Source organism: Vombatus ursinus, unplaced genomic scaffold (assembly GCF_900497805.2).
Source record: "Vombatus ursinus unplaced genomic scaffold, bare-nosed wombat genome assembly UNPS02011613.1, whole genome shotgun sequence".
Classification (NCBI taxonomy): domain Eukaryota; kingdom Metazoa; phylum Chordata; class Mammalia; order Diprotodontia; family Vombatidae; genus Vombatus; species Vombatus ursinus.
The window spans coordinates 56,906-84,891 of NW_020951391.1; the positions used below are offsets into that span (position 1 = coordinate 56,906).

At 40.9% G+C, this 27,986-nt stretch overlaps 1 protein-coding gene across 3 annotated transcripts; it reads right to left on the bottom strand.

Annotated features, from left to right (window-relative positions):
* Positions 1-27,862, bottom strand: CHI3L2 (chitinase 3 like 2). 3 transcript variants are annotated; one of them, XM_027856711.1, is made up of 11 exons: positions 27,791-27,862; positions 11,894-11,923; positions 10,318-10,519; positions 9,325-9,381; positions 6,790-6,940; positions 6,132-6,256; positions 5,706-5,835; positions 3,055-3,243; positions 2,076-2,192; positions 950-1,127; positions 1-187 (listed from the first exon to the last, which is right to left on the bottom strand). In XM_027856711.1, the coding sequence occupies exons 1-10, from the start codon at positions 27,801-27,803 to the stop codon at positions 963-965; spliced, it is 1,179 nt and encodes a 392-aa protein (XP_027712512.1). In that variant the 5' UTR covers positions 27,804-27,862; the 3' UTR covers positions 1-187; positions 950-962. The 3 variants fall into 3 exon arrangements, with proteins under 3 accessions (XP_027712512.1, XP_027712510.1, XP_027712511.1); XM_027856709.1 differs by lacking the exon at positions 27,791-27,862 and adding an exon at positions 18,165-18,257 and having other exon boundaries at positions 2-187; XM_027856710.1 differs by lacking the exon at positions 27,791-27,862 and adding an exon at positions 18,165-18,256 and having other exon boundaries at positions 11-187; positions 986-1,127.
* Positions 27,863-27,986: the final 124 nt, after the last annotated feature.

Genomic DNA, 27,986 nt, shown 5'->3' on the forward strand with positions numbered 1-27,986 from the left:
GTAAAATAGAAGCACTCAGTTTTCTTAGATAGAATCATTTCTATTTTATTCTCTTCAGCAGCTTGAGAATGAAGTGAGGCTGTCTGGGGGAGTGGGTAGGAAGGCACAGATAGCCACAGTCTTAGGGCATCCATCTGTGAGCACTGCCAAGGTGGAGGAATGCCAGGTGTTCAGTTTCTAGTTTAAACTGTGAATAAAAAGAAGAGACAACAGTCAAAACCAAGACCCTCTTCTCTTTAAACAAGGACATAAGCCTATTGGAACCTGGGGAATAGTTCATCAAGCCCTTCTGTCAGAGGGCTCTGGTTTTGTTTTTCCTTAGTTTTTGTCTGTTTGTTTGTTTGTCAAGCCTGAGAGAATCAGAGATGAGAACAGGGTCTAGAAGAACTTCCCTGGCACAGAGATGAGAAGTAATGGAATGAATATCTTTATAGCAATGCAAATGTGGTTGTTGTTCAGCTGTTTTCAGTCATGTCCCATTCTTCATGACCCCATTTGGAATTTTCTTGGCCAAGATACTGGAGCTGTTTCCCATTTCATTCTCCAGCTCATTTTACAGATGAAGAAACTGAGGCAAACAAGGTTAAGTGACTTATCCAGGGTCATACAGCTAGGAAGTGCCTGAGACTAGATTTGAACTCATGAAGAGGAGTCTTCCCAACTCCAGGCTTGGCACTGTATGTACTATTGCACCACCTAGAAGCCCAACAATGCAAATACCCAAATGTATTTGTATATCATTCCTCCAATCTTGTACTGTCATAGAATATCAGAACCCAAAATGATCTTTGAAGATATCGAGTCTAAATTCCTCATTTTATACAAAGAAATTTAGTTTGAGAGGGACATGACTTGACCAAATTTACACAGCTAGTACTCAACAAAGTTGGAATTTGAATTCAGGTCTTCTGACTCAAAGTCCAGAGCCCTTCCCACTTCACATAATTACCTCGAATGGGCAACTATTCCTTTGCTTTTCCAATACCTTTACTGGCAGAGTCCAGTGTCTTCTTGATTGCCTGGAGGAGTGGAAATGGACCCTTTTTGCAGAATTCACCAGTAAAGTCATCCAAGTCAATGGACCAAATCATGGCCCCTCCCAATCTTGAGTTCTTCAAATACTGGACCTGAAGGAAATATACAGGGATGTGGCAGGGAGGCTGAAAAGAGCACCTAATGGTCCTCCTAGGTCTCTGGGAATGACTCAACATTAGACTCTGGTTCAGATAAGGGAATGGCTTAATTTAGCAGCAAACATTTAGATTAGAGAGAGAAAAGAACTTCCTGGTAGGACTGGGAAACTGACGGAGCCCACAGACCCAACATTCTTAGAAGACAGGGTAAAGACCTTCATTTCTTTCCCTCACTTTCTCCCCTACACACCAATGCTCCATGGAATAATTGAGCAGACACAGACACCAGGATTCCCAGGGTGTCTGAAAGTACTTAGGACTCTGGGACCATAGAAAGGGGACTGCTTCAATTACAGTGGCCTTGGAGATGACCAGATGGGTGATGCCAACCATGCTTTCTTCTCCTTCCTTCTTTGCTTTCTTCCTCCATTCCTTGCATCTTTGCTTGCTTGTTTCTTTCTTCCTTGCTTTCTTCCTTTCTTTCTTTTTTCCCTCTTTCCTTCCTTCCTTTTTTCTTCTTTTCTTTGTCTTTGTTCCTTTTTTTGCTTCTTTCCTTTCTTCTTTGCTTCCTTCTTTTTCTTTCTTTTCTTCTTTCCTGCCTTCCTTCTTTCCTTTTTTTGATTTCTTGCATCTTTGCTCCCTTTCGTCTTTGTTACCTTCCTTTGCTTCCTTTCTGCTTCCCTTCCTTCTTTTTTTCCTTCTTTCTTTCCCTCTTTCTTCCTCCCTTGCTCTGCTCTTCTCTTTCTTCTTTTCCTTCCCCGCTTTCAATCTTCTATGCCTGAGGTCCTCAGAAGATTTTTTAGCCCCACTATTGACCTTAGCCTAAAGAAACCACTGGAACTTCATCCTAGAGCCACCCTGGAGGCTTTTATGCCTCCTTTCTTTGTGTGCTGAGTGTAGCCAGGGTTCTTTCATTGTTTCCATCACCTTGGTCACACTTACCTTGGTCTCCACACTCTCCACATCATCAAAGCCGACCCATTGGTTGCCCTTGACGGCATAGGATACCTGCTGTTCTGGGATTTTTTTGACTGTGGCACCTTGTATGAACTGGCATACCTAAGAGAATGAGGAGGAGGTAGGAAAAGGGTGGAGAAAGCAGTTAGCCCTGGAATCTTCTAAGGCAGAGATGTTTAGCCTAGTGTCCACAGACAGTCACTGGATAGATTTCAGGGAGATCTGTGGATTTGTTTTGTTTTAATATTTTGATAATTGGTTTCCTTCATCATCTGATGTATTTCATTTTATGCATTTATGTTATTTTGAGAAGGAACTTCAAGGCTTCACCAGACTCCCAAAGGACCCATGACGCAAAAAAGGCTAAGAGACTCAGTTCTGGAACATTGCCCTATACCTAAGCAAGGACACCTGGCTATAGAATTCCCAAAAAGGGGCCACCTGAAGTTGGCTAGCAAAGGAGATCCTTCCAAGACCATTAATTCTATTTTTTGAATGGGCTCTCCTGTTAAGTTTTCCCTTGTAGCCACTGAAATCTGAATCAACAGCTTCTACCCATAGCTCCTAGTTCAACCCTCTGAGTCTGAACAGAATCAGTCATGTTCTGTCTTCCCAGCAATACCAGAAGGTCAGAGAAGGCAAGGATTGTCTTATTCATCCTTGTGGCAAGTACCATGACTTATACCTAGTAGGTTCTCAATGTTTATTCAATGATTGATTCATTGACCTCCAGAGTCATCTCCACTTTTTTGTACATATTCTAGGGAAGATTGAAAGGTAGCAAGGGACTCCCTCCTCCCGCTCCCATCAACAAACCAGCATAGATTACCAATGGCCTGAGCCTTGGAGCTCACTAAGTAGACTGGCTTCCTGGGGATTTAGTTCCTCTTTCTACTCTGAGCTTGGCATCCTATTTGAGTGAAACATGGCAGGAAGCCTAGAGCAGGTGAAAATTCTTGGGTACCTCATAATAGGCCAAGAAGCCTCCTTCTGCTGTGAATTGACCAGGAGTTCCAGCACCGTTGGCAGGGGCCCCCACACCTGAGTTAGATGAGGGTGTGGAGAGGGTGAAGGAGCGGCCAAACATAGGGATGCCCATGATGATCTTCTCCCCTGGCATGCCCTGTTTCTTCCAGTAGTTCACAGCATATTCCTGGGGAGGGAAGGCAAACTGAAACTGAACCAAGCCCTAAGCATGGAGAGAAATGAAGGGACCTAGTGTGTCTCTGACTCCACCCCAACTCACTGAGATCCAACATATCTGTCCTTTTTTGGTCTAAATGCAGCTTCTCTATCACTGGGGCACAGAGACAGTTTTATTTGGGGAGGGCAAACGGTGTGCTTTGATCCCTGGCAATAAATTGCTCATTGGCCTTCATATATGATTCTCTGGCCCTAAAGAAACTAAGAGGTCATTTTTAAAATGAATGAATGAATGAATGAATGGATGGGTGGATGGATGGATGAATTTTTAAAAATTAAAAAAACTAAGCAGGGAATTTAAGAAGAAATTAGAAACCAGCCTTATAGGTCTTTTGTCACCAAGGCTGCCAATTTCATCCTATCTTCTTCGTATTGACTGATCACAGCGTTTGTCTTGAGGATAGGGATGGAATGGAACTAATTATTCTCTGGTCTCCAAAAAGAGTCACCCACTTTAACAGGTCAGCATAGAAGAGACGCTAACTTGGAACTTTTTTTTCCTCTTTGGACTACAGTGGATGCTGGAAAGGAATTGTGAGATGGGACCCATTCTCTATTCTTCCAGTTCCTCACATACAGTGAGTGTTCATGAAATTTTTGTTGAATGAATTATGCGAACTGTTGAGAAGTGGGAAGGTAGGTACCTGATGTGGGGGAGTCCCTTACAGTGGAAAACACTCTGAATTGTAAGACTTGGGCCTGGGAAAGGCCCTTGGAGATAGCTTAGCTCAGCGATGTTTTTCAGATGTAGATTTTGATATAGAAATGAACCCACAGGGAGCCAAAGTGTCCTACCCAGAGTCACACAGGGAGTAAAAGCCAGAGTCAGGATCTGAACCCATATCTCACAATTACAAATGCAGTACTCCTTATATTGCACTAAACTGAGATCAGACAGAAACATAGTGGGAGCAGGAAAGACATAAATCAATCATGGCATCATTTCTCAAGCTGACAAGCCAAATGAAGAAAGATGTGAAGGCCTGGAAAATTTTTCGGAAAAAAAAACACAAAAATATTCACCCTCTGCCCCCAAAAAATTTCCAGGAAAATAAAAATTTCTTATTCTGAAAAGAACAGATTTAAGGTGGGTTGATGTTAAGGTTAAAAGGCATGGGGTTTTCCCCAGTTTTTCTCTGTACCACCTCTCCCAGGCCTTTATATGTCTATATGTCTACCTTGGATAAATCAATTTCCTCATTGTCAAGTATAGATATCCCTCTTTTGCTTATGTTACAGGGTTATCATTTGAATCAACTCAGATAAAAGATGCCCACTTCTTTTGTCAATATGATGTAAAAGATGCTTACTTAGTAGGGGTTGGAATTAAGGATGGAATGAGGTTAGGAATGATTGTTACTTAGTCGAGATGGGTCAGGATGGGATGCTCAAATTGGAAAATGAAGAATGAGCCAGCATATACTTTGCCGTTCGGTGAAGATGATGGCTAGTCTTGCCATAGGCCCAATTATGAAGAGGCAGTTAGGTGATGCAGTGGATGGAGCACTGGGCCTGGAGTCAAGAAGACCTGAGTTCAAATTCTATCTGGCCTAGCTATATGACCATCTGCCTCAGTTTCCTCCTTTGTAAAATGGGGATAATAATAACACCTACATTCCAGGGTTGTTGTAAGGACCAAATAAGATAATATTTTTAAAGTGCCTAGCACATGATAAACATTTAAGAAATGTTTCCTTCTTTCCTGAGATGAGGAGCTCATGACAATTGACTGGCCAGTATCCTCTGTCCCTCTCTAGCTGCAGTTTTATTGATTCCCCATTCAAAGCATTATGGGTATATATACATATATGATATAATTTGTATATCAGATAGACATATAAATATATCATTTGTATATCAGATATAGATATACATACATGTATATCTATATCTGATATACAAATGATATATTTGTAAGTAATATTTCTGATTTGAAGAGGAAAACATAAGGAGGACTGTGAACTTTTATATATCATATATGAATGTTCAGTCGTGTCTGACTTTTAGTGACCCCATTTAGGTCTTTCTTGGCAAAGATACCAGAGGGGTTTGCCATTTCCTTCTCCAACTCATTTGACAGATGAAGAAACCAAGGCAAACAGGGTTAAGTGACTTGCCTAAGGTCACACAGCTAATAAAAAGATGAGTCTTCCTGACTCCAGGCCCAACATCCTATCCACTGTGCCACCTAGCTGCTCCATATATAAATGATATATTTATAAATCATATTTCTCACTTGAAGGGGAAATTAAGAGGAAACTGTGAATTTTCAAATATCATATATAAATAATACATTTTTGAATCATATTCCTATACTAGAGCCCATAATATGTATTGTAAGATGATTAATAAAGACTGTGCTTAAAAAAAGTCCCTCTCCTTTGACCATCCCTCTCAGCTTTTCAGTCCTACCACATTATAGTAAGCACTGTTCCTCTGGTCCTGGCTCCCTTTGCTCAGAGGGCTGTTGTGGCCAGTAACTAGGGGATTGTCCCAGGATCCATGGAAGTCGAAGGAGAGGAGGTTGATGAAATCCACATCACTAGAGAATCCAGAGAGCAAAGGAAGAAAAAAAATTTCTGAGAATCCATAAGAAGCTCTAAGGATCATCAATATTAAGCTTAAGATATAGCATGAGGGATTGAGGTTTGATACAAAGAAAAACTTTCTGAGTGTGAAGAGTTTGGGGTCTGGACAGGTGATTAAAGAAGGTCTTCTAGAGAAATCTTTAAAAACAGGAAGTATCCTCCTTTTCATCACATCCCATGCCCTGTAGGTCATTTGGTCAAACCAGATTACAGGCAGAGGAGTAGATCAGATGACTCCAGTTATCCTCACCTTGCCAGGTCTTTAATCTCATAGCTGTTATCGATTTTCTGCCTTCCTGCAGCCACCCCCACAGACAAGAGAAGCTTCTCCTTCCTAGAGTTTTTGGCCTCTTCCCGAAAGGCAACAGCTAACTCCTAAGGGACATAGGAAGAGAGATGCCTAAGTGTCAGAATTTGAGAACAAAACTCTAGCCTAGGCCTTGGGAAATGCCACAAAACAAATATTCTCCTTTCCTGAGAAAGCCTTAGGAATCCAGGAATCTTATTGGTTAGGAAAGTACAGTCCCCCAATGCCACCCATGTGGGCCACACATCCCTGTCCTCCTGAGGCCCCTCAAGAATTAGTACAAACTCTGCTGCAAGCTTCTCATGCCTAGGAAAGGATTAAGAGAGCTACTTTTCATGCAACCCCACATAATTCATAACAACCCTCTCCGTAGCCCTTGAAGACTCAGACTATATCCCTCTATTGCTCTGGGAGCTGGCCAAAGAGAGGACCTAGTCTACTCCATCATACCAAAAGGGAGGGCCTGGGTTTTCACCAATAGACTGAAGGATGCCAGCTGCCGAGGATCAGGGTTCCTCCTTACTGTAATACCCAGTATGGGACTCTACACCCAATATGGGAGAATGGACCAACTACTCCATAGGACTTGTGGAATTCATACGTGAATCAAAGAAGCAAAAAAAGGCTTTTCATTCAGCTCAGGGTAGATCCAGTCTATATCCAGCCCATTGAAGTCATTGTGCCTCAGGAACGGGATCACGGAGTTGATAAATGTTGATCGTGATTCAGAAGAATCCACCATGGGATGAAACCTGGTAGAAACAAGTCTGACATCTTTTGGAAAGAACTGGTAAGAAGATCAGTATAACATGTTACCCAAAGTCTAGGGAAATTCACAATGGCAGTCTCAAATATCATCTACACAGGACCTTCAGAAACCATGCCTGAGCACAGCGAAAAACCACTCAGGTCTGAACTCCTTGGGCCCACGTATCATCATCTTCACTCCAACTATTTTCTGTGCCTCACTCCTTTTCCACCTCTTGCTCCAAGAACTATATTCAAATCAACACTACCATTGTCTCTGTAAAAGACATGTCAAAGTCTCCACTGACTATTGTATCCCTATGATTTCCCAGAGTCTAAATCAAAACAAGTTTCTCTGGTCACCACTCCCCTCTCTGTGTGATCTCTACTGATTAGAATGTAAGCTCCTTGAGGGCAGGGACAATTTAACTTTTTATTTACATCCTAGCAGAGTTCTTGGTACATAGTAAATGTTTAATAAGTACTTTTAATTCACTCATTTATCCTTTGACTTGCAACCCTCCCCACCCTTTGATAATAGATGGTATATACACATACACACATAAGTATGTGCGTGTATATGTTATATACATATATACATATATATTGCTTCCAAGTTTACAAAAGATTTTACATACATCATCTCATCTGATCTTAACAACAACCCTATGACATAGGTTCTATTCCTGTTTTACCAATGAAGAAACTGACTCAGAAAGGTTAAGGGATTTGACCTTGGGCACCCAGATAGTAAGTGTTGCAGATAAGATCTGAACTCCAGGTAGCCTTGCTGGAGGTCCAATACTTTTTCCACTATACATAGTGTCAGGAAGGCATAGGGACTGGACCTGTGATTTAATTGGTATAGAGATTATCGAGATAACAAAATCCTTCTGTCAGCGCTGGTCAACCACTTTTCTGCAATTTGGAGTCATAGAGAGCTATTTAGAGCATTGAGAGTGATCTAGGTAGTGACTTCTCCAGAGACAGCCAGTATGTGTTAGATGCAGGACTTGAATCCTTACCTTCCTGGTGCTAAAGCTGGTTTTCTACATATGATGAAAGTCAAGAAGACCTGTATTCAAATTCTCCCTCTGAGACATCCTAATTGGCTAACCATAGTTCTCACTTAACCTCCTCTAACCTCAGTTTCTTCATCTGTAAAATGCAGTTATTGTAATATTTTCCTCACAAGGTTGTTATAAAACAATGTATGTAGAATGCTTTGTAAACCTTGAAATCTGTGATATAAATGTCACCTACCCTTCAGAAAACCCCAAGGATACAGAATTGGATTGGCTGAGAGAATGCCTACCACTCACCAGGGGAATTAATATATCTCATCCATTAGAATATAATCTCCCTGAGGACAAGTGGTGGAGCCAAGATGGCAGAGGGAAAGCAGTGACTTGCTAGAACTCTCCCTCAAACCCCTCCAAATACCTATAAAAAATGGCTCTAAACAAATTCTAAAGTAGCAGAACTCACAAAAAAACAGAGTAAAACATATTTCCAGCCCAAAACAACCTGGATGGCTGATCGGAAAGGTATATCTTGCTGGACTGGGAGAGGAGCACAGTTCGGCGTGGGTGCACAAGCCACAGTGAACCTGGAGCAGGCCTCAGAGGACTGAATCGCGGGCAATTGAGGTGGTTTCCAGACTTCTCAACTCAGGAACACCAAAGACAACTTAGAAGGTCAGTGGGAAAAGTCTGTGACCGCAGTGAGAGAAGAAGCTAGGTCAGGAGACAGCAACTGCCTCGTGAGCTTCTGGCCCACAGACTGAGGGGGAATCAAGTGGCTGATCAGAGGGGGATTGCAAAGATCTCTTTGCCGGTGCTGAGGCAGGAATCTCTTGCTTTGCCTGTGCTTGGATCTGGGTCACAGTTCTGAAGGGCAGTCCTGGGGCGTGGAGGAGCGCTCGTGTGGTGGAGCTTGTTGTGGTGGTGGAAAGGAAACACCTAGACCCCTTATCATGGCACCTTGGAAGAACTGAAAGTTTTCAGGTCCCTAAAAGCATCTCTGAAAACAGCTGTACAAACCCCTGAAGCTTGGGACAGTACATTCAGACTCTTACCTTAACAAAGAGTTCAAAACTCAAGTAATTGGTTGGGACCATGAGCAAGCAGTGCAAAAAGAGTCAGACTATATTATCTTACTTTGGTGACAAAGATCAAAACATACAACCAGAAGAAGAAAACAAAGTCAAAACTCCTACATCCAAAACTTCCAAGAAAAATAAAAATCAGAATATAATCTCCCTGAGGGCAGGCACTGTTTTTACTTTTTCTTTGTATCCCCAGAGATTAGCACAATACTTGGCATATAGTACTGGCTTAATAAGCATTTGTTGACTGCTTGAAATAAATAACAGGAGCTACATGCTTACCCTTTGGAACCAAATTTGGCACCTCCAATGGCCAGGAGAGTTTTCAGATTGGGATTTCTGCAATGGAAGGGAAATGAGTTTGATTCACTGAGGGCTTCATTACCATCCTGTTATGGCACCCCAAATTTCCACTCTCAGAAACACTTCTTTGAATTCAGACATTGTGTTTCTAGAAGATCCTCATTAACATGCAATTTTCTGATTAATATTGACTCTTGGAGGATCCACTGGATCCTTCTGCATTTTGAACAACCAAATAAGTCTTTGCTTAGTTCCAGGATTGAAAGTTACTCCTTGCTGAGATGGTGTATGCCAGATGTACTGAGCTGGGACCAGTTTATCCACAGCCCAAACTGTCATGGCCACAGCAACCAACCAAGACACAGATTTCTTTAGGGTTACCTGTGTCTTTTCCAGTAATCTCTTTAATAGCTTCTTCTCTTAATGACTTAGGAGAAGAAGCATTAACTCATCCCCATCCACTGTCATATTAGCAAGGATTAGACACTCAACTATGGTTTTCAGGGACTGGAATGAAGGACAAGCAGATTTTAATAGAGAAGATGTGGGGAAAGGCACATGAGGTGCTGAAGGAGAGGGCAGTCTTGGCTAGAATTAGCCAAGATCCAAGGGGTTGTCCTGAGCAGCCAGGGTCAGCATAAGGACATTAAGAATGGGACTTGAAAAGAGAGGTGAAGGAAAATAGTAGATGATGGAGATAACCACTTATGTACACCACAATTTTGTCCAAGCCAGGCCACTCAGGAGGAATGAGAGAGAGAAGCAATCCGCTCTCATCTTTTCTGCTCTACTCCCCACCCCCACCCCCTGCATGACACAAGGATCCCAGTATCAAAGCTCTCCCATCTTCCTTCCATCCTGCCTCAGATGGGCAGGCAAGGATCTAGATCAACCCAAAAATGGGTATACCTAATCCAATGGCTTTAGATACCCACCCCACACCCCATTCATGGTTGTCCTCATCCCACTAACCTTTTCTTGAGATCATTGAAGGTGTGATATAGGGTGACATCATTCCACTCCTTAGAGGTGATCTTGTTGTTGCTGATATTGGCAAAGGAGTAGATGAGGTGGGTACATAGATATGGGTCAATGTTATCAGGAACAAAATATCCCAGCCCAGCTCGGTACTGGGCCCAGTTGGTGAAGTAGCAAACCAGTTTGTAGGCAGAGCCTGTAAAGGAGAAAGGAGAGAATTCATGGAACCAATCTTAGGACCTGGTCGGCTGCTAGATTCTTCCTTAGACAAATGACAACGTCTCCAAGTTGGAAGGAATCTTAGAAGTCATTCAGTCTAACCTGTATCTTAATAGGAGTCTCCTCTACAATATTCCATACAAATGATAAACCAGCCTCTACTTGGAGAGCTTCAATAGAATGAGGAACTTACTACTTCAGTTCATTCTCCAGCACTCCAATTATTAAGAAGTGTTTGCTTACATCAAGCCAAAATTTTCCTTCTAGTTACTCCTCCCTTGTTCTCCACTGTTCTTAGTTCTGCCCTTTAGGACCAAGCAGAATAGGTACAATACCTTTTCTAATGGCCAAAACTTTAGGACAACTATTATATCCCCACTACCTTCACTTTTTCAGGCTAAACATCCCCAGTTACTTCAACCATTCCTCTTATTGCCATGGTTTCTAGTTCCTCCCATGCCCTCCATCCTAGTCACCCTCCTCTACAGTGGTTCCATCTTGCCTAATTTTTTCCTTTGTCCAGTAACGTGGCACCAGGAAGGGAGCACAATGCTCCAGATTTGGCCTGAGTAGAGAAGACATTGCAGGATTATAACAACCTTGGTCCTAGCACCATGCCCCTGTTCATTAAGCCTAAAATACCATTAGATTTCTGACCACTTATATCATGGTGTAGAGAATTAGTGTTCCATAGTGGCTAGAGAGCAAGCTTCAAAGCCAGGAAGAACTGTGTTTGGTTCTTGGCTCTGACATATCTGACTTCCTTTCTTAAGATAGTGGCATAGCCAGAGACAGAGAAGCTCACCAACACAAAGAAACACACACCCAGCTAGAACTCAGTGTACTGCACATTGTAAATGCTCCAAGAATGTTTGCTAGATGAATAGGGGTGACAGCCAGTAGAGAGACAGCCATTGATGAAGAAATACAGACACAGAAAGAGTGAAGCACAGGAGCAGAGACAAATAAAAAGAGAGAAGGACAGAGAGGCCAAGGGGCAGAGGCAGAAAAAGGGACATCACCACCACCAACATCATCATCATTGACATCATCATCATCATCATCATCATCATCATCATTATCATTATCACCATAACTAGTATTTATATAGTGCTTCGAGGATTGCAAAGTGGTTTACATGTATTATCTCATTTTATCCTTTCAGTGACTCAGTGAGGTAGGTGCTGTCATAATCCTCATGGTCTAGATGAGGAAACTGAGGCTAGGAGAACTTAAATGAGAAGCACAACTAGCAGGATTTGAATTTTGGTCTTCCTCACTCCAAGTTCATCCCACTGCTATGCCAGACTCAGAAAGGCAGCACAAGATACATAACAGAATCACTACTTACCACCTTGAAGTAGTGTCAAGGTCACAAAACCTGCAGAAGAAAAGACCAAAAAGAGCAGGTTTATAAGTCCAGAGATGAACCTTCCCTCCATGGTATGTCCCACTACTACGACAAGACCTCCCAACACACTCAGCTCCAGTCATTCTCAGCTCTTCTGAGGACTTCCTGACCCCAGCAAAGGGACCCAGACTTAGATCCTCAGATGCCCTGGGCTACTGCAACCTTGGAAGCATTCAATTAAGTCCTAACCAAGAATGCTTTTCTCACTAAGGGCAAATAGAGCATCTCCTCCCTAGGGCTGGACCATGACGTCATCTCTATTTGCTTCATATTTCCTGAAGGTTGATAGAACAGCAGAGGTCTGAGTCCCTCATAATGTCTAATGCAGAATCTGATTTTCCACAAATGAGTTCAGATTGCTTGTGGGGGTGGGGAAGGAATTATCTAGCCTAAGAAACCTGTTGGCATATGAGGAAATGGAAGCAAGCCAGGGAGAGGGAAGCCACATTTTTTTCTTTCTAATTACTAGGGAAGCAAGCTCCTTCCTTGAACTCTGTTCCTGTGAGAATAGTGGGAAGAGGGAACCAGCACCATTTATTTTTGGACAAAGGATGCTATTCATCTCTTCTAGCCTGACTAACACCCAACCATGTTGAGAAAGGATAATTCCCATGCTCAGGGAGCTGGCCATGAGAACCCTCCCACTCACAGGGAGAAGTTTGGCTTCCACTCCTGTATTAGCCTGAGTATTTTATGCAAAATGCAAAAAAAAACATTTATTAAATGCCGCTACATATCAGCATAGAGGTGGTACCTGAAGTTGTGGGAAAGGGTGAGATTATCAAAGTGGAGAGTAGAGAGAAACAGCTGAAGAAGTCCAGAGACAAATACCAAAAGAACACACATCTTAAAGGGTTGCAAAAAGAGGCCAGACACTTGGCAAAGGACATAGAGAACAGGCTAGAGAGGTGGGAGGTAAATTAGGAGGGTGGCCTTTCTGAAGCCAGGGAGAAGAAAATATCTAGAAGAAGAGGATGGTCAATGGCCACAAAGAGTGGCTGAAGCAAGGTAAAGATTCAAGACAAAAAACATGAGGTTTGATGATTAGAAAATCTCTGGTGATCTTTGAAGGAGTGTCTTCAGGAGAGTAGTGGCAATGGAAATTATATTACAGGGGGCTGAGGAAAGAGTGGAAGGTTATTGGTTGCATGAATGGATGAAGTAGAAGTTATCAGATGTAGACTTTTTCCCCAAGAAATTTAGAAGTAAAAGGGAAAAGAAAGATGGCATGGTAGCAGCTCAAGGAGATCTAAGGGGAAAGGGAGTGATCATTCCCAAATGGCTGCCTCTGTAGCTTCTCCTTTGCTAATGAGCCTGGGTTGGATGCTTTAGAGGCCATAGCGGTACTAGGCCCCTTGGTGGGCAGGAGGATAGCTCCATAATTAGAAAGTGCAAAGGGAAAGAGAAGAGAAGTGAAGGACTGGCAGCTCCACCTCTGCCCAGCTGACTTTTCTTCTCTTTTCCTTTATTCATACCCCTTACCTGTGAATGAGTTGAATCTGTATAGAAAAATGTAAGCTCCCTATAACCTTGGGCCCCTACATTTCAGGTCCTAATGCTGATACTTCATCATGAAAAAAAAAACAACACACTAACAACACACTAACAACATACACATTACATGCCAGTCATGTCAATTACATGCTAGTACTCTGTCATGAAAAACAAGGACACTAACAACACTCCACAACATGCCAATTATACATTAGCAACATACTAACTACTTTATCAAGAAAAACCATCACTGCTGGTGCTCCTACTACTACTGTTACTATTATTGTTACTGCTGCTGCTGCTGCTGCTGCTACTACTACTATTATTACTGCTGCTGCTGCTACTACTACTAGTACTACTGCTACTACTACTGCTGCTGCTGCTGCTGCTGCTGCTGCAAGATTCCCAGTACAAGGTAGGAGAGGGGGTGTACCCACTAAGGCACCTTTGGAGAGCTCTGATTTTTAGGATGTTTTTGTTTTTGTGCATTTTTTTCTCCTAATAAGCCTAAACTGGCCAATACTCTTAGTTCTGCCTTCTGAGACTAGGTTAGATTATGAAAGATACAAAAAGCCCCATAGGAATTGATGAAGTTGCTGAGTAAGGCAGAGTAATCCCTAAGGTATGGGTGGGGTGGGGTAGGCAACTAATTTTTTGTAGGACCTTTGTCCATATAAACAATGTTATTAGAAATGTACTGAAGATAAATAAGGTCATGTGTAGTAACAGTTTTCTCAATGAAAATTTAGAATAATTAGCTTACAATATTCACAACTGTGATGTAAGACATTGAACCATACAGAGCCAAATGACGGTCTACATTAGGATCACTATTGTGGTCCAAGAGACCACTGGAATTAGAACCACTGATGGTTAAAGAGTTAATGGGTCACACTCATCCTCCCTGCTATTCATAACACTACTCTTCAGCATTCCAGGAGAACCTGGCTTATTTCACTCCCATACTGCCTCCAAGAGCAGCTGGGTAAAAGTGAGTGCCAAGCCTAGAGTCAGAAAGACCCAAGTTCAGATTTCGCCTCAGACTTACTAGCTGTGTGACTTGGGATAAATCACTTAATCCTGTTTGCCTCAGTTTCCTCATCTGTACAATGATCTGGAGAAGGAAATGGCAAACCATCCCTTGGTGGCAGAGTGGAAAGAATGCTTTATTTAGAGGCAAAGGACCTAGGTTCAGATACCAGTTCAGTTAGTGGCCTCCATTTCTGGACTTCCCCTTTAAGGCTTTTTCTACCCTACCACATTAGAGCTATAGAAGGGATTGGAAAACCTGTTTTGTATTTCTTTGCAGAGGGGACTTCAATCCCTCCCTCAATCCACCCCGGGTCCTCCTCTTGGAGATCTTTCATAAATCAGCCCAGGCCAGGCTAATTTGAATAATGTAGTCTAGCTGCTGTGAAGAAAGATGATGAGTGAAAAAAAAAAAACAGAAAAAAACATTGGGGAGAGTTACTCTCTCCCCAAGAAGAGAGTAACTCCAAATCCCACAAGTCAATAGTAGATACTGAAATAAGTAGAAGGTAGAGTGTCCAGGAACTAGGAAAGAAAGGAAAATGGGACTGAATCAATATAAATCATCATGTAGTTGAAAACAGAGTGTTACAAAAAGAGAATATTCCTATAATCAAGTCAACAAGCATTAAGTACTTACTACATGCCAGGCAGTGGGAATAAAAATACAAGCAAAAAAGAAAGATAATCCTTTCCTTCAAGAAGTTTACATTCTAACTAGGAAACATGACACCTGAAAGGAAACTGAAAAGAGGGAGGAGAGGGAGAAGGACATCCACAGGTGAGAGTGTGGAGGTGTATGGGGGTGGGGAGGCAGGAGAAAGTTTGGAGAATCAAGAGTGGAACCTGCAGAGTGATGAAGACAAGGTTAAGTGTGGGTACTTCCCTTAAAATGAAGGTTCTGAGGGACCCTTTGTAGACCTAGATACTAAAAAGAAGGTTTGAAAAGAAGAAAGATTGGTGCTACATTTTAAACTGAAAGCATAGAGGCCATAGAGTGATCTTAACATATGGCCCACCAAAAAAAGCAAAAACAAAAACATATGGCCCAGCTGCTAAGAGAATGGGTCCATTTCCAGCCAGAAGAAATGAAGTAAGCTGAAAAAACAAATGAGTTTTGGAGGAAAGAATTGAAAAGAAAATAAGTAGTTTAGAAGAAAAAGTAATCAACTTTACTTACATAATGGACTCTCTGAAAATTAGAAGGGACTAAAAAGAAATCAGTGACTCTGAGATACAAAGAAATATTAGAACAAAATAACAGACTGGAGAAACAAAAGAAAATTTAAGATATCTGATCTTAAAACCAACTGATGTAATAATAGCAGACATAATTTAAGAATCATTGGATTTAGTGACAGCCATGATTTTTAAAAAACAGGTACTGTATTTCAAGAAATTAGAAATGAATCTGTTAGAACCAGAGGGCAAAGTAAAGATTGAAAGAATCCACTGAATGTCTCCTGAAAGAAACCTCCAAATTTAAAGTCCCAGAAACGCCACTGCCAAAATCCAGAATTTCCATGAAAAAGAAAAAATACTGCAAGCATCCAGAAAGGAGATATTTAAGTACCAGGGGATCATACTCAGGATCCTATGAGACCTGGCAGAGATCTTGGAATACAATATTTCCAAAGGCAAAAGATATAGGCTTACAACCTAAAATAAGTTACCATCATGGCTGATTATAATCCTACAGGGGAAAAATAGACCTGCATTGGAAATGGAGAAATCTCTAACATTCTTAGTTTTTTTTTTTCCTTTAAGTGAGGCAGTTGGGGTTTAAGTAACTTGCCCAGAATCACACAGCTAGGAAGTATTATGTGTCTGAGGCCGGTTTTGAACTCAGGTCCTCCTAACTCCAGGGCTGGTGCTCTATCCACTGTGCCACCTAGCTGCCCCTCTAACATTCTTAATGAAAAGACTGGAGCTAAGCAGAAACTTTGAAATGCAAACATGAGTCAAGAAAAACCTAGAGAGACAAATTTATTTGAACAACTGGATGTTTCATGTATGATGTTTCAGTGCTAACATTCTACTGCCTAACAATTTAGCCTCAGACACTTACTAGCTGTGTGACTCTGGGCAAGTCACTTAACCACCATTTGCCTCATTGATTCACAGGGTTATTGTGAGGATCAAATGAGACAATATTTGTAAAGTGCTTAGCACAATGCCTGCTGGTACATAGATGCTTAATTGCTTGTTTCCTTCCTTCCTAATAAGGAGAGAAGAAACAAATATTCCTTCAAAACCTTTATGTCTTCAAGGGTACTGAGTGAGTTAAATAAGAGAAAAAAAAGAGGACCTGGGGTGGATTGGTTTTGCTCTGCTGGTTTTAGGAAGAAAAAGAGAAGGTAAGGTAAAAAGAATACATTAGTGCAGAAAAAAAGAAAGAGGAGGAAGAACTTGCTATTTCTGGTAACTGGGGTGAGAAGAATTACCTTTTCTTTCCCCATCCCATGGGTATTTTGATGACATCATCTCCCAAGTACATTGTTAAAAATTACAAATGATCTTAATGTCCTTTGCCTTGCACTCAGCATGCAGAAGATGCCCAAGAACCACCTACTGAATGAATGAACTTGGTGATTTGAAGAGGAAACATGTAAAGTAAATTCATATTCAGGATCCCACCCACTGCTAGGATTAAGTATGCTTCACCCAGGGTTAGTAAATTGAGTAAATTCAACAGTCTTCCCAGTCCCTACTATCAATGAAGATAGAAGAGATTCAAAGGAGGGCATCTTTGTTCCTTCCATCTCAGGACAGATCCATAGAATGTTAGAGCTGCATGGGTCCTTTGTATTCATCTGGTCCAATTCTCTGATTTTAAAGATAAGGAAACCTAGACCCATAGACTCTCTGGGCTTTTTCTGTCCTATTTCTCATTCTCAATCTCTGTGCACAGCCTGTATCCTGGGGCCGCTAACCAAAGTGGGCCACAATCTTTCTTGGTCTCTCTCCAGGAGGCCAAGCCACTGGTCATCCTTCACAAGGATTCAGACCACTACTGCTGTCTCTTTGTCTAGAAAGAGACAAGAAACTCGGTTCTCTGAACAAACTTTCCAGACATTGCTCCATTACTCCCTAAAGAAAGCCCAGCTAGCTTAATGATCCTGCGACTTCACATTTATTCTGATTAAATTTCCTATTATTAGATTTGGCTCAGTGCTCTAACCTGTCAAAATCTTTTGGGATCCTGACCCTCTTCCCCCTAAACTAACACATTAGCTCTCCTTTCTGTTTTTGTATCATTTGCAAATTTGATAAGTACGCCATCTTCATTCAAGTTCCTGATTTTTAAACTATTTAATAGCACATGGTCAAAGGCATATACATGGAGTATTGTGCTAGGAAGAATATCAAGTCATTATGGGCCAAGCCTCTGAACCAGTTCGGAATCTTACTTAATGACTATGGTCCAGTCCACATCTCTCCATTTTATCCCCAAGAAGAGCAGGAGAGATTTCAACTCCTTGGGCTTAATTTCCTTATCAGAAGGAAGGGACTGAACTAGATGATATGAAATGGAACTTCTGGTTCAGTTATTCCATTAGTCTCTCCAGAGACAGGAGAACACGATATTCATTTTTAATCTTTCCACAGAGCATCCTCTCTCCCCTCCATCTAATTCCTACCCCAATCCAAGTCCTCTGCCTGATGAGTCTGTCGGGTTCCCACTTACCCCACCAGAGGAACTTGTGGCCCATGACAGCAACTCCAAGTTCACCAGCTTGCTCTGTCTTCTTCATGCTCTTGGGTCCTTCTACGTCCCAACTTTAAAAGCCTGACTTGCAGGAAGGAAGCTGTACAATCCACCCAATAATCCCATTGCTCCTCCCTGACTTCATTTACCTTGCACAATTTCCTGGAGATCAGGAATACACTTAGGCAATGTTTTCTCCCAACATGTCATGGGAGTTTAGAGGGACAGCCCCATAGGGCTGAGATACTCTTGCAATTCTGGCCTCCTCCTTAGTCCTGCATGCCTCACTCTGAAGTCAAGGCCCTGGGTTTTCCTGCATTCAAGGGGGGACTCTTTGCAAATAGATTTTTTTGTAAAGCGATAGGTAGGCCCCCAAAGAGCCTTTGTTCTCTGGGCCAGCACCAAGGAAAATAGCACTCTCAGCCCCGTCTCTTCATCATTTACTCACATAATTTATTTGATCTAGCCCTCACCTGGCCCATCCAAGCTCTGTGGATTCTTTTCTTCCCAAAGAACCCTCTCTTGAAATCAATCATCCATCCTGCATTTCCCATTTCTTCCACTTCTCTCTCCCAACTGTTCAGCCATTAATCAAATTGTAATCAGCTTCCCTGACTGCTTTACACTGGTGTCTCCTTTTCTTCCATTCCCTGACTTCCCTGTGTCCAATAAGAGCAATAGTAGTGACAAGAGGGTAAGACTTATAAGAGCTTTTCTCCAGAGCCTGAAGTATTAAAAAGCAGAAACATTCCATGTATGCATTCTTTAGAAGCAAAGAGGCCAGTGCCACAGCAGATAAGAGTGATGAGCTGCATGTCAGGAACATTTGAGTTCAAATTCAGACTAAGACTCTCACTAGCTGTGTGAACCTTGGCAAGTCACTTAACCTTTGTCTGCCTCAGTTTCCTGAACTGTAAAATGAGGATAATAACAGCTCACAGGATTATGATAAGGATCAAAATGAGATAATATTGGTAAACAGCACTTTGCATGGTGCTTGACACATAGGAGGTACTCATTCCCTTCTCCTATTATTTTTACATCATGAGTTATAAAGCTAACTTGAGGAAACCTTTTGTACTACTTGCCATGGGAGCCAAAATGTTTGGGTACAGCCCTAGGCATGTGGCCTCAGCATTTGGGAGGTCCTAGAACTAATTTGATTAATATGATTAGCATTATAATCATTATGGTATAATTACATATATGATATGATGATATTCTCATTAATATGACATGGCTACCCACAGAGCTCAGACGATGTTAGGTCACATAAAGAGATGTATTGTATCTGGAATGATGGAGGGGGATGTCCTGTTGTACTGTCTTGGCTGGTGATATCTGGAGTGTTGTGTTTGGTTCTAGGGGCCACATTAGGAAGGACACCAATAAAATGGAGAATGAACAGAGGAGGATGACCGTGGTGGGTAAAGGGCTTCCAGATGATGTCATCCAAGGATTGGTTGCAAGAATAGGGATGGTTTCTCTTGGGACAGAGAAGACATAGAGGGAACATGTCAACTATCTTTAAATGTTGGTGGGCCATCATGTATGTGGACAGCTAGGTGGCACCAGAGTGCATAGAGCACCAGGCTGCAGTCAGGAAGGCTCATCTTCCTGAGTTCAAATATGGCCTCAGACACTTACTGTGTGACCCTGGGCAAGTCATTTAACTTTGCTTCAGTTTCTTTATCTGTCAAATGACTGGAGAAGGAAAGGGTAAACTTCTTCAATATCTTTGCCAAGAAAACCCCAAATGGGGTAACAAAAAATTGGACACATCTGAAAATAGCTGAACTATATGTGCAAGAGGAATATAATATTTTTAAATGCATGATACATTTAAATTTAATCTGCATTATTAAAATTTTCTCCATTATTTTCTCCATTACTAGATATTGAACAAAACAATAAATCAAGCTCTGATTCGTAGCTTTTTGTCTAACTCCAAGGTGTAAATGCTCACATTGAAAATTTAACTATCAGTCCTAAACAGGTACAAGTTGATTCCAGCATATCCCTGGATATGGGACATTACCAAACTTTTTTTGTCATACATGGACTGGTTCAATTTCAGGATCCTCTATGATTTTGCTTTGGGCTTCCCCTTTTGGGGAGCCTGGTACTTAAAGGAGCCAGAGAGAATACACAGGTCTGTATCCAAAGAACTAAGTCTGCTTCTGTGTTTAGCCTCTCTCTTCATTTTTCTTTTCTTCGTCTTTTAAAGGCTAAGCCCAACACCATAATTCAGGTTTATAAACTGGACATAAACCTGAGCCAGTGTCAGAACAAAGGATTTCATATCTTATTAGAGAGAAAGAGAGAAATGATGGCGTTTACCCAGCTCCTCCTGGGGCACACCTGAATTTGGCCATTATGGGGATTAGACTTGTCCTGTTTGGTCACAGAGGAAATAAAATAAAGAGGAACAGTAGGTGAGAGTTTCACAGAAGGAGATTTAGTTTCTATCTAAATTAAAATGTCTTCTCCATTAGAGCTACCCCGAAACAGTACTGGCTGCCTGGAGGTTCCCTTTCACTAAATGCCTTCCAGGGAATGCTAGTGACCACCTGTCAGGGATGTTGCAGAAGGGATTAGTGGGCAGTTCCAAGTAAAACCAGATGTAGGCTGAGGCTTCTCCTCCTCAGTGACGTGGTGATCTTCTCATCTCCCTAGAGCAAAAACCTCTCTCCTCCAACACCTCCCACACAAAATCCCTCACCCCCTCAACTTCTTGCTGAGCTGGTCAAAGAGGGCTTCATGAAGGACATGGAGACTGGAGCTGCACCTTGAGGGAAGAGCAAGGAAAAGGGGGGACATTCCAGGCAAGGGAAGCATCACGGGCAGGTTTGCTGAGCAAGAAATTCTGGAGAGGTTTTTCAAGGAATTCTGATTTCTCTGGATAGCTGGAAGGATGTATGGATTCCTGTGAGGGAGTCATGTTAGATCAGGTTGGAGAGATGTGTGGAGACTGCTTTGTAGAGCAGTGGGGTCAAACTCAAATAGAAACTGGCCCTTGAAGGCTGAATGTTGACTTAGAAAACCACTAGCAAAATCTATGTTGTATTACATTTTAATTTATTCTGTTAAACATTTCCTAGTTATATTTTAATCTGGTTCTGGGGCATTGAGGAATTGTGCTGGCCACATAGGTACTGAGTTTGCTACCTTTGCTACAGAGGACCTCAAGAATTCTAGTGTTAGGGTATTAGATTTTTTTTAAATGGGGGTTATGGAAAAGTATGGGGGCACCTAGGTGGTGCCATAGTGCATAGAGTACCTGGTCTGGAATCAGGAAGATTCCTCTTCCTGAGTTCAAGTCTGACCTCAGACACTTACTAGCTATGCAATCCTGTACAAGTCACTTAACCCTTTTGCCTCTGTTTCCTCATCTGTAAAATGAGCTGGAGAAGGAAATGGCAAACCACTCCATTATCTTTGCCAAGAAAACCCCAAATGGGGTCATGGAGAGTTGAACACAACTGAAATGACTGAATAACAAATGGAAAATAACTGGATGTTTCTGAGCCAAAAATAAAAATGAAATTATATTTTAGGACAATTACTTTGGCAGGATGCATAAGATTGATTATAGGATACCAGGGGATGGAGAAAGGAGTGGAAACCAAACTGAAACAAGATAAGAAACTGTGCAAGGAAAGATTCTATATATCCCCAAATATTAATTGTACCACTTTTTGTCATAATGAAGGACTGGAAGCAAAATGAGTACCCATCAACTGAGGAATAACTGAACAAATTTTGGTACATGAATGTAACAGAATATTACTACTCAATAAGTAATGAAGACTAGATTAGGTAAATAAATGAAACAGTTACATATAGTAGTATAGTGTTTGATGAGTTCAGGGACATTAACCACTATGTTAAAAGACCTCCATTTTGATAAAAATTACTGGGAAAACTGGAAAATAAACTGACAGAAATTAGGGTTAGGCCAGCACCCCTGTATCATATGTTATAATGAACTGCAAAGGGGTAAAATGCCTTTAAAAAAGATCATATCTTTTTTTTTAAAAATGGAGGAAAAAGGAAGTATATATTTTTCACATCTATGGCAAGGGGGAGAATTCTTATCAAACAAGGGTTAGAGATGTTAATAAAAGATTAAATAAAACTCTTTAAATTATATGAACTGAAAAGCTTCTGTTGAAAAAATAAATAAATAAATGAGATCAAAATGGAAACAACTATTTTGGAAAAATTTTCCCAACAAATCTCTCTGGTAAAGGTCCAACATCCAAGATAGAAAAAAGATAGATAAAGATTTGATAGAAATATATAAGAATAAGAGCCTGTCTTCATTATACAATAATACATATTATTATATGCAAATATATAAACACTATATAAAAATAATATATAAGTTGTTAAAAAGCATGAATGGGCAGTTCTCAAATAAAGAAATACAAGCTATCAACAAGCTATAATGTTAAAAAATGTTTCAAGTCACAAATAATAAGAGAAATATAAATATAAATGACTCTGAGGTTCTACCTCATACTCAGCAGATTGGTAAAGATAACAAAAGAGGAAAACAAGAATTGTTGGAGGGGTTGTAGGCAGGTAGGCTCATTAGTGGGAGGTTGGTGGAGCTCTGAATTGGTTCAACTATTCTGGAAAACAATTTGGAACTACAACCCCAAAATTCACTAAACTACACATACTCTTTGATCCAGTGATACTACTATCAAATATTTATCCCAAGTAAGTTAGTGCCAGAGGGAAAGGATTTATATGTGTAATAATATTTATAGCATAGTTATTGTTGTGGCAAAAACTAGAAATAAAGTAGGTGCCCACTGATTGGGAAATGGTTGTACAGGTGGTGGTATATGAATGCAACTAAATTTTATTAAACCAAAAGCAGTCATGCCTATGATGGATTCAGAGAAATACAGAAAGATTTGTATGAACTGATACAGAGTGAATTGTGCGGAACCAGGAGATAATTTACTACTGACTGCCATGACATAAGAAGAGACAACACTAAAAGACCTCAGAACTTTGACTAAAACAGAGTCATAACTTCAAAGATTAATGATGAAGCATATCTTCCATCTCTTGGTAGAGAGGTAATAGACCATTACAACAGAACCAGAATGAATTCTCCGATATGGCCAATGTACATTTTTGTTACAAGAGAAAACTTCTGCTTGGGGGAAGCTATGAGGTAGGTTGGTAGGCAGTGATAGATAAGAAAACAAAAGCTCATCAGTAAGTGAATTTACAAGTTAGAGAGGGAAGGAGGGAGAAATGTCAGAAAGAGATAAAAAAGAGCAATTTGTTTATCCCAGTTAAGTGCAATACACACAAATATAAAATGTAGCCCTCCCCCTTGAGTTCCTAGCCTACCTTGCCCTCTCCTTCCATTGTGCCATCTGCAATTACCTTCTATTGTTAACAAACTTCCCTTTATGTGAGACCTCTTCCTTCCATATCCCTTAAACCATCATGCAAGAGTAGAAATGTTGCTCTTCCCAGAAGACACTATATCCCTACCCATTTTTTACAACAGCGATGTTAAACTCGGATAGAAAAGAGGGCCACCTATACATATGCATATTTGCGTGTGTGTGTGTGTATGTGTGTACACACACATACACACACACATAAACACACATAAATATTTTTATAAAAAACACTGCATGGTGTTTTTTGACCTTATGCTGTTGAGGTTTTTTTTAATCAATTATTTCTATAAAGGGATAAAAGACATCAATACTGTATGTGGTAGAAGTTCACAGTTTCTTGTATGGCCTTCTCCATGTCTTGAGATGTTTGTGATTATGAATGATTGCTGAATTCACAATGATAAAGAAAATTAAAGAAAAAAGAAACAATGAATAGGAAGAATGCAGAGAAATAAAGTTGAACACTGAATGTCGCCAAGTTATCAGATGTCATTGATGTGTTGGTTGGTTTTGCTTTAATGTTTTTTTTTTCTTTACTACTTAGCAAGGCTTACAGGGGCATATATGAGGAGGCCCAATGAGTATATCTTGAAATGATTGCACAAAATCAATGTCAATAAAACTTTATAAAAAGGGATATTATTGATGTAGTAAGAGGTAATGAGGGCCTGAATTAAGTGGAAGCAATGAAATCAGAAAGCAAAGGGTGGGTGCAAAGGAGATTATATAGGACTACTCAATAGACCTTGGCAACTCACTGGTCTAAAGGGAAGGGAAGAGTCAAAGTTACCTCTAAAGTGGGAGAACACTGGTATTGTTAGTAGAAGTAGAAGTTTCTAGGGTGGAGACTGGTTTTAGGAAAAGCTACTGAGTTTGGTTTTAGACATGGTGAGTTTTGAGGTGGGTACAGGACATCTAAGGGAGCTGTTGAGAAGGAAGTTAGAAATATGAAACTAAAGCTCCAGAGAAAGGTTAAGGCTGAGTCAAACTTTGAGGAGCATCTGGTTAGAGGCGATGATTGAAGCCGTGGGAGTTAGTGACAATGACGAAGAGGTAATATAAATTCAGAAGAGCAAATTGAGAATGACTAAAGCTTGGATAATGCCCAAATTTATGTTGTAGGAGTAGGGCGTGGGATAAACAAAGGAGACAATGACATGTTCCTATTACCAGCTCTCCTACACACTGTCTGTGTGACCCTGGGCAAGTCACTTAATGTTGGACCAGATAACCTTCTAAGATCCTTTCAGCAGGAGTTCTTAAACCATTTTTGTGGCATGGACCTGTTTGGCAGTCTGGTGAAGCTTATGAACTCTATGCTTTTAAATTCATAAAATCACATTCATAGGATTCCAATGGAAACCAATTACATGGAAATGCAGTTATCAAAATACATTTTTTTAAAAAGTCTTGGGGGCGGAGCCAAGATGGCAGAGTAAAAGCAGTGCCTTGCTTGAGTTCTCCCCCAAACCCCTCCAAATACCTATAAAAAAATGACTCTAAACAAATTCTAAAGCAGCAGAACCCACATAAAGACAGAGCGAAACAAATTTCCAGCCCAAGACAGCCTGGATGGTTGATCAGAAAGATATATCACACCGGGCTGGGAGAGGAGCACAGTTTGGCGTGGGTGCACAGGCCACAGCGACCCTGGAGCAGGCCTCAGAGGGCTGAATCGCAGGCAGCTGTGGCAGTTTCCAGACTTCTCAACCCAGGAATGCCAAAAACAACTTGGAAGGTCAGTGGGAAAAGTCTGTGTCAGCAGGGAGAGAGAAAAGCCAGTGGCCTCAGCTCCAGTCCCCAAGCTTGGCGGGGGCAGTGGCTGCCTCCTGAGCTTCTGATCCACAGACTGAAGGGGAATCGAGTGACTGATCAGAGGGATCTATCTGCTGGTGCAGGATTCTCTTGCTTTGCCCGTGCTTGGATCTGGGTCACAGTTCTGGGTGGCAGTCCTGGGGTAAGGAGGAGCACTGGCATGATGGAGCTGGTAGTGGCTGTGGAGAAGAAACCCTCCTCACAGTTCCATGACAGAAAAGAGTGCTTATAGACCAGAGCACAGGCCAGGAAAGGAGTAAACACCTCACCCTCAATCATACCACCTTGGAAGAACTGAAAATTTACAGGTCTCTAGAATTATCTCTGAACACAGCTGCACAAAACCCCTGAAGCTTGGGACAGTACATTCTCCACACTGGAAACAGACTCCTACCTTAACAAAGAGTTTATAACTCAAGTAATTGGCTGGGATCATGAGCAAGCAATGCAAAAAGAGTCAAACTATATTGTCTTACTTTGATGACAAAGAAGATCAAAACATATAACCAGAAGAAGACAAGAAAGCCAAAGCTCCTACATCCAAAGCCTCCAAGAAAAATATGAATTGGTGTCAGGCCATGGAAGAGCTCAAAAAGGATTTTGAGAAGCAAGTAAGAGAATAGAGGAAAAACTGAGAGTGATGCTAAAGGAGACCCAAAAAAATACTGAAGAAAATAACACCTTAAAAAATAGCCTAACCCAAATGACAAAAGAGGTCCAAAAAGCCAATGAGGAAAAGAATGCCCTTAAAAGCAAAATTAGCCAAATGGAAAAGGAAGTCCAAAAGCTTACTGAAGAAAATACTTCCTTAAAAATTAGAATGGAGAAATTGGAAGATAGGGACAATTTGAGAAATCAAGGCACTGTAACACTAATCAAAAGGAATGAAAAAATAGAAGAGAATGTGAAATATCTCATTGGAAAAACAGCTGACCTGGAAAATAGATCCAGGAGAGAAAACTTAAAAATTATTGGACTATCTGAAAGCCATGATCAAAAAAAGAGCCTAGACATCATCTTTCAAGAAATTATCCAGGATAACTGTCCTGATATTTTAGAACCAGAGGGCAAAATAGAAATTGAAAGAATCCACCAATCACCTCCTGAAAGAGATCCCCAAAGGAAAACTCCTAGGAATATTGTAGCCAAATTCCAGAATTCCCGGGTCAAGGAGAAGATATTACAAGTAGCCAGAAAGAAACAATTCAAGTATTGTGGAAACACAATTAGGATAACACAAGATTAAGCAGCTTCTACGTTAAGGGTCTAGAGGGCATGGAGTATGATATTCCAGAGGGCAAAGGAATTAGAACTACAACCCAGAATCACCTATCCAGCAGAACTGAGTATAATCCTTCAGGGTAAAAAATGGTCATTCAATGAAATAGAGGACTTTCAAGCATTCCTGTGGAAAAGACCAGAGCTGAATAGAAAATTTGACCTTCAAATACAAGACTCAAGTGAAACATGGAAGAGGTAAACAAGAAAGAGAAATCATAAGAGACTTATTAAAGTTGAACTGTTTACATTCCTACAGGGAAAGATGATATTTGTAACTCATGAGTCCTTTGTCAGCATTAGGGTAGTGGGAGGGAAAAAAATTATGTTTGTATAGATAGATAGAAGACACAGGGTGAGTTGAAGATGAAAAGGTGATATCTGGAAAATAAAATTAAGGGGTGAGAGAAGATTATACTGGGAGAAGGAGAAAGAGAGAAGTAGAATGAGATAAAATATATCACATGAAACAGACAAGAAAAGGTTACAGTGGAGGGGAAATCGGGGAAGGTGAGAGGGAATGAATGAATCTTATTCTCATAGGATTTGGCTTAAGGAGGGAATAATATACACAATGGGGTATGGAAATCTATCTTACTCTACAGGAAAATAAGGGGGGAAGGGGACAAGAGATCAGGGGGTTGATAGAGGGAAGGGCAAATTGAGGGAGGGGATAATAAAAAGCAAACAATTCTGAGGAGGGACAGAATCAAAAGAGAGAATATAATAAATGGGGGGTAGGATAGGATGAAGGGAAATATACTTAATTTTTCACAACAGGACTACTATGGAAGTGTTTTGCATGACTGCACATCTATAACCTGTATCAAGATGCTTGCCTTTTCAGTGAGGGTGGGTGGGGAGGGAGAAAGGGAGAAAATTTGTAACCCAAAGTTTTAAAAACATATGTTAAAAATTTAAAAAATATTTTAAAAAAAGTTCTGACAGCAAGTTAAGAACCCCTTCTCTAGATATCTGAACCCTACAGTCATTTTACATTTTAAGGAAGTTAAATCCTAGGGAGGTTAAACATAAACTTAAATCCAGATCTTTGGACTTCGAGTCTCCATCTCTTACCATGACAACACATATTGCTTCTTCCTCTATATCTTTGTTTCCTTCACACTTCAGTAGAACTTTTCTTCTATCACGTCCGGCAGGTGCACTCCCTAGTAAGCAAATGTCAAACAATCACAAGTAAGAACTTTCCCTAAATGACAAAGCTTATTGTCATCCCACGCCATGCTGGTTCTGTGCTTTTCTCATGGCAATG

Bases quoted from the DNA above. Each gene is read 5' to 3' on its own strand.
- CHI3L2 (XM_027856709.1), bottom strand. From the start codon at position 18,231: ATGAAGAAGACAGAGCAAGCTGGTGAACTTGGAGTTGCTGTCATGGGC. The intron at 6,257-6,789 runs GTATGAATTCCA...TATGTCCCTTAG, and splicing joins TTTTTGCTTCTTTGATTCAC to GAGTTAGCTGTTGCCTTTCG. The intron at 2,193-3,054 runs GTACCCAAGAAT...TCATTCTCTTAG, and splicing joins GCTTCTTGGCCTATTATGAG to GTATGCCAGTTCATACAAGG.